At 53.8% G+C, this 6,000-nt stretch overlaps 1 protein-coding gene across 1 annotated transcript in view; it reads right to left on the bottom strand.

The window, feature by feature from the left end:
* Positions 1-724: 724 nt before the first annotated feature.
* Positions 725-6,000, bottom strand: part of UBE3B (ubiquitin protein ligase E3B) — a 49,764-nt gene continuing 44,488 nt past the window's right edge. Inside the window, exons 23-26 of the mRNA XM_065889631.1 lie at positions 3,898-4,080; positions 3,310-3,421; positions 1,801-1,893; positions 725-916 (exon numbers count right to left, since the gene is read on the bottom strand). Coding sequence (XP_065745703.1) covers positions 725-916; positions 1,801-1,893; positions 3,310-3,421; positions 3,898-4,080 — 580 coding nt within the window. The remainder of the gene's footprint in view (positions 917-1,800; positions 1,894-3,309; positions 3,422-3,897; positions 4,081-6,000) is intronic.

Raw genomic sequence — 6,000 nt, 5'->3', positions numbered from 1 at the left:
ACGGGAGCAAGCCAAAAGGGGCTCCCTGGCAGCCCGGCTGCTGAGGACCCAGAGCATCTGAGGTGAGAACGGGCAGAGGACCGCCGCCGAGTGGAACTCGTGGCTCTGAGGTGGGAGCAGCGCCCTGAGCTTCCAGTGCTCCGTGGTCTCACCGGCAGGCACCTCTGCTGCCCGGGAGCAGGTGGGCCTGGCTATCTGGAGAGAGGCTGCTGCGGAAGGGACGAAGGCTGAGACTCTGCAGGGTGCATAGAGGCTTGGCGAGGCCTTACCTGAGTAAAGAGTTTTCAGAAACGGAAGGGACGCATCTCACGTTAGGTCGGCTTCATGCATTCAGGCCCACGCCCTGAAAACCACTCCGGAGCCTTGGTGTTCCTGGGATTTGTTCATGCATGGCTCGCTCAGAAAATTAAGGAACAGAAACTCACGAAAAGACCAAATTAACAAAAAGAGAAGCCCCACTGCCATCACAGGCCTCGGCTTCAGGCCACTGTAAAGTAGGAAAGAAGGACCAATGCTGGAGGAATCTGGAGGTTTATTTTCAACACCTCCTTCCTGTTAGTGTCACCTGGAGAGTGCTGGGTAGCTTTGTCACGTGCATCCAAAGTTCTTGAGGCCACAGGGGACATCTCATGGCTACAGAGAGGGTCTGGGGGCCACCGTCCCCTGGCACGTCAGTCGTGCTCCCAGGGGAACGCCGCCTCTTGGGGCTGAGGGTGGCTGGGAGCTAGGAGAGCTCGAAGCCCGTGTTCATGCTGATGGCGTAGCGCAGCTTCTCCCGCAGGACGCTCTTCTTGCTGTAGTTGGGCAGCTTGAGCAGGTTGAAGCAGGTGGAGGAGGTGGGCAGGCGGCCACCTGGCTCCCGCTTGCGGATGGTAAAGAAGCCACGCAGGACGCTGCCCAGGGTGTCGCCGGTGTCCTGCAAGCACACCCCACAGCCTCAGGTTGGGGGGTGCCTGGGGAGAGGGCTGGACCGGCCCCCTGCGGAGGACAACCAGCCTGGAGAGGTGGGTTGCACAGAAGCAAGCCTGGCTCCTGGGGTCCTGCACGGCGGAAGCCTGCATGAAGCAGCACTTGGAAACAGGACCTCTGGTTTAACTGCTAACCATCGGTAAACCAATGTGCAAAGAGCCGGAACACTGTAAAAATCTTATGGTAACAAACTCCTTCCTGACCTTGCCAGCGCTGCGGCCTGCGACTGACCGTAACTTGGGGCAGCCTTCCTTAAGTAAGGGGGCTGAGGGTCGTCTAGTGTCACCTAAGAGGAGGGATCGGCGTGACGGCGGTGGCATCGTGGAAGGCAGCTACACTCAGAGGCCACTGGGTTTTTGTGGGGGTGAGAAACTTATAACAACGGCTACCATCTGAGCACCCACTATGGGTCAGGCTTGTGGCACACAGAACACGATAACCCCTAGGGCGTCCACTCTCCCTGTGCAGAGGGAATGAGGCCGCGTACCCAGGTGTGCACAGCCGGCAGGTGGAGGAGCTGAAGCCTGCGCTTGTCCAATTCCTGAGCCCACGTTCCAACCCCTCTCCCACACTGCCGCTCAGACCTGTACCAGCAGCTACGAAAAATGCCCCGCAGGTATTCTTCCCTGAGGGAGTAACGAGAAAGGGACCTCCAGGAGAGCTGAGGCCCCAAAGTGGCCCACCTGTGCTCCTGGCCCGAGAACCGCGACACCTCCTCACCCGGCCAAGGAGCCTGGCTGCCCGCCCTGTGGATACAACTGGGCAAGCGCCCCACCCGGTAGGTGCAGCAGACCTCACCAAGAGGGGCCAGCTCTTCCCCAGCAGCGGTACCTGATCATCCGACACTTCCACACAGCGGATGGAGAAGGGAGGCTTGAGGTAGGCAAATCCCAGGAGCGGGGGCCTGGAGCAGCTGGTCACAAACTGCAACACAAAGCAGGGCCGGGAGTCAGAGTGGGCCTGGCTGACGCCGTCCTCAGGGAGAGACCACTCGACAAGAGCACCGGAGAGGGAGGAGCCAGTGGGCCCGCTAAGCGTGTCAGGGGGAGGCCTGAGCCGAGGGCCGAGGCCAGGGGCACGCAGCACAGCACCAATCGTGAGTGCTTGCTCTGCACCTGCCTTGCCGCTCGGCTTCTTCGCCACGCAGAGGATGTGCACGCGGGCCTGCTGGGTTGCCGGGCAGCCCCTGTGAGCTTGGTTCCTAATCTCCTCTCAGCACGCTAACAAAAACCAGGCCTCAGGAGCCAGCAGGGCTGAGGGCAGACCAAGGTACTGGATGCCCCAAATGGGGCCTGTGGGCAGCCAGCCTCGCTTCCTTGCTACACTCTTGGACTTCCTTGCATTTTCCAGATGGTAGCTCCTGTGTCATTTCCCAAAATGACTAGTCCTGCCTGGACAGAGGCATCTACCCACCTGGAAATCCAAGTGCTTAACCTGCACAGGGAAATCCTCAGAAACCGTTCACTTTCTTTAGTTCAACATTAGCCCAACGCTCTCCCTTCTCTAGGGGATCTAGGGACCTGCTACTTACAACACCAAGCTGTGCTTCAAAACTCCGTGTCAGGCTGAGTGTTTAGGTCTTAAAATAAATATTACCATTTAAACAGTGTCATAAATGGTAGTGAGATTCCTGAGACGATCCAAAAAGTTTACGTGTCATGCTTCAAAAATGTATTGACAAGATATATTACTATCCTAATATCCTGTATTTTCCACCATAAAGAACGTAGCAGCAGATCCTATTTAGAAGCATTTCCACACCGTGCTGTGTCCTCTGTGAACCCGAGCTCAGCTAATCATACCACAGGTGCTGTGTGACTCGACCCGTTTGAAGGATGAGGAAACAGACGTAGGTGAGTCTATGCCCCTCCCAGTTCAGGCTGATCAGGCCTGCTGCCCGCTGCCAGCCAGAGCTGGCCCAGGGAGGGAGGGGTGGTCAGTCTCCTGGGACAGGAGGAGGATTGGAGGGCAGGGAGAGCCTTGGGGCTCTGCTATCACTATATTTAAAGAAAGTACAGTCATATTCTCTCCTGTACAACAGTTCTGTGGCTTCCCCCTGGCTCTGGGGCTGTCTGCAGCCACAGAAAAGGGCAGGCACAGGGCAAGGAACTGCAGGTGTGGTGACAGGTCACCCAGAGACATAAATATGCCTGCTCTGAGGGGCACCGACCACGTGGTTAGGAGAGACCGGCTTTCCTCTTTCTAGGAGAGGGGGGAAAGCAGCTCTACAGGTTGGCAGAGATTGTTATGCCTACAAGAGGCCCTGTTGGAAAAACTGGTTCTCTTGAGAATCAACTTCTGGAATTGGCCCCCTGCACGTATAGATAACATATGAAATACCTTCAGAAACATGGCTCTCTCGTCAGGCGTGAAGTCAGAGGCCAGGATATCCCAGAGCCAGATAATGACCCTGTGACTTCCATGGAAACCACCGTAGTACACTGTGTGCTTCCTGAAAACAATGCAGACAAGGGCTCAACCACACATTCTGATGGGCGCTTACAGACACAGGCAGGTATGGAATTTAGACAAGCGGTACAGCAAACTCTGGCCAGCCTGGGTGACGACAAACTTCTCTTAAGCCAGAAGTTCATGCCTTTGTAACCCCAGGTCTCGCAAGCTCAGTGGGTGGAGCGTTGCATTGTAGGCCCTGTTATTTCCCAGCAGAAGCTGACAGGAGACCCTGCACCACTGTTTCCTAGGACTTTGGAGAGCCTCACGGGCCTCAAGCTCTGCTTCTGCTTCTCAGTCTCCAGGCAGACAAGGGCTTGAGCCTTTCTTCCAAAGCAACTCACCCAGAGATCAGGGAAGAGGAGTCCATCTAGACACAGGACCCTGAAAACTCTCCAAAAGGAACCCAAAAAAAGGAGCAGCTTGCTTTCTTGGAGGCCTAAGAATTTCAACCTTGCCCCTGCACTCACTCCTTACTTTAAATCTTCCAGATCGATCTCAGCATTGTCCCCGGAGATGAGTCGCTGTAGCTCAGGGGTCGAGAACATCCGGGTCCACTCAGGTTTGATGATGGAACGGAATCCACTAATGAGGGCAGCTGTCTGGTTCTTGATTTGAGTGTGCATTCGAAAGTGGGCCATCAGATGGATGTAGCTAATTCTGTTGCCAACAAGGGAAAACAACGGAAATTAACAGGACAGGGTGGGCAGTTGCTGATGGGCTGAAAGATGAGTCCAGTCAGTTCTGAACCATTTTACAAAAACACAAATAGCACCAGAGCACTTCACCAGAACAACGGCGATGAGGATGACAGCCCTCCCGAACGGCCCACGGTGTGCCACTGTGAAAGCGTTAGTGTCAAGGGCGTCACCTCACGCACTCCTCGCGAAAGCCAGTGGGTCAGACGTTGGGGTGACCTCACTGTCAAGAATCAAGGTGAGGCATCTCCAGCTAAGGAGAGGGCCCTTCTTAGGACAAAGGGACTTTTATTTAACTTCATCCTTTTGGACATAAACCAATTAAGATACTGTTCAGTCCTCCAGAGAAAAATTGTTTCATGTTGAAACTTCAACCAAAACCTTGCTAGACTGGACAAGGAGTCTAGGCCATGAGAAGGTGAGGCTGCGGAAAGTTTTAACCACACGCAGCTGGCTGACGATTAGGCTTAATGAGGAAGTTGGAGCACTAACAACGGTTCCAAGCAGCCGGTCCTCCAGGTCTGCTTTCACCAACACAAGTAGTTCACCTGCAGCCGCACGGCACAGTGCAATGCTTCTGCCCAGCTGAAATCCCTTTCCACAGGCTTGCCAGCATTGCTGATTTCTTAGCAAACCATTCATTCAGATGAAAGAATGTGAGCCCAGCCCAGGTACAACTCTCAAAATTCCAAATTAGTACAGTCCAAATAAATCTGTTTTACCCCAGGATGCTCAGATCTGAGTTACTGACCTGGAAAATATGCCTGTTTAAAAAAAGCTTCCAGTGGCAAGCTTGCACACTGATATACTTAAATATGATTTTTTTCTATCACTGCTATTTCTTTCATGTACTCGTTGAAGCAGGTGACTAATACTGTTCCATTTTACCAAAAGAGGGAGGGAGCCTCGGAGACTTTCCCATCGAACACCCAGGAAGTGCAAGCTCAAGTATCTCTGCAGGAGCAGGTCCTGGTGATGTCTTTTAAGAGTCTGCAGGACTGAACATCCTTGCCCTTATACTGAGGTTTTATGCTAAGAACACATAAGAGCTTGTGAAATGACTTTCCACGTAGGTTTCCAGGCAGGACAGGAACCTCACTCCAACCCAGGCTGTATCAACCCACCTCCACCGGCTGCTGTACATACGGCTCCTACCATCATCCCCGTGCCATGCCTGGCAAAACAGGGCCCATCTGAGGGTAACATATCTGATGATGGTGAGATCACTGCTCTCATTTATTAAGGGCCTCCTCTGAGCCAGACATCCTGGAAGGTACTTTACATGCATTCTCATGTGAAACCCTCTGAAGGGATGATTACAGGCACACAGTGGGCAGGCTCAGGACCCACCCTGCTCTCTGACACCCCCAGGCAGCTTCCACCCACCCTGTGGCCCCTGTACTTTCTGTCACTCTAAGGCTCCGTGGCCAAGAGTCAAAATGGGTGTATTTCAATCATGATGAGAATTGGGTCTGCTCTCCTGATTGTTCTGACAGTCTAAATAAAAGCTCCCCGAGCGCGTGACTGACTGACCCGACCTGAGAGGGACACGAGGCTTGGGGACACTGGGCTGCGAGGTGCATCTGATCCAAATGACTCACCGGGTAGGACTAAGCTCTCACTTGTCGCTGAAGAGAGTGGTGCTCAGATTAACAGTTCAGATGCTCAGCTGAGCCTAGTGGCAGGAGACTGACAGATTGACAAAAGGGCCAATAACTACTCCTTGAGCCGGGTCCTACCGTTTAATTAGGTGAGTACAGGGCTGGGTGGAGACATGCATGGAGGGGCTTTGCTTTGAGGAACCATTTATGATAGATTCCTAAAAGCCTGTTATCTGTGACAAGAGCTGCTGGGCCTCAGGGTCTCCCCACGTCCGAGGACC

This window comes from Phocoena phocoena, chromosome 13 (assembly GCF_963924675.1).
Source record: "Phocoena phocoena chromosome 13, mPhoPho1.1, whole genome shotgun sequence".
NCBI classification, from domain to species: Eukaryota; Metazoa; Chordata; class Mammalia; order Artiodactyla; family Phocoenidae; genus Phocoena; species Phocoena phocoena.
Note: the sequence above shows the minus strand (reverse complement) of the source record. Positions and strands in the feature narration are given on the sequence as shown.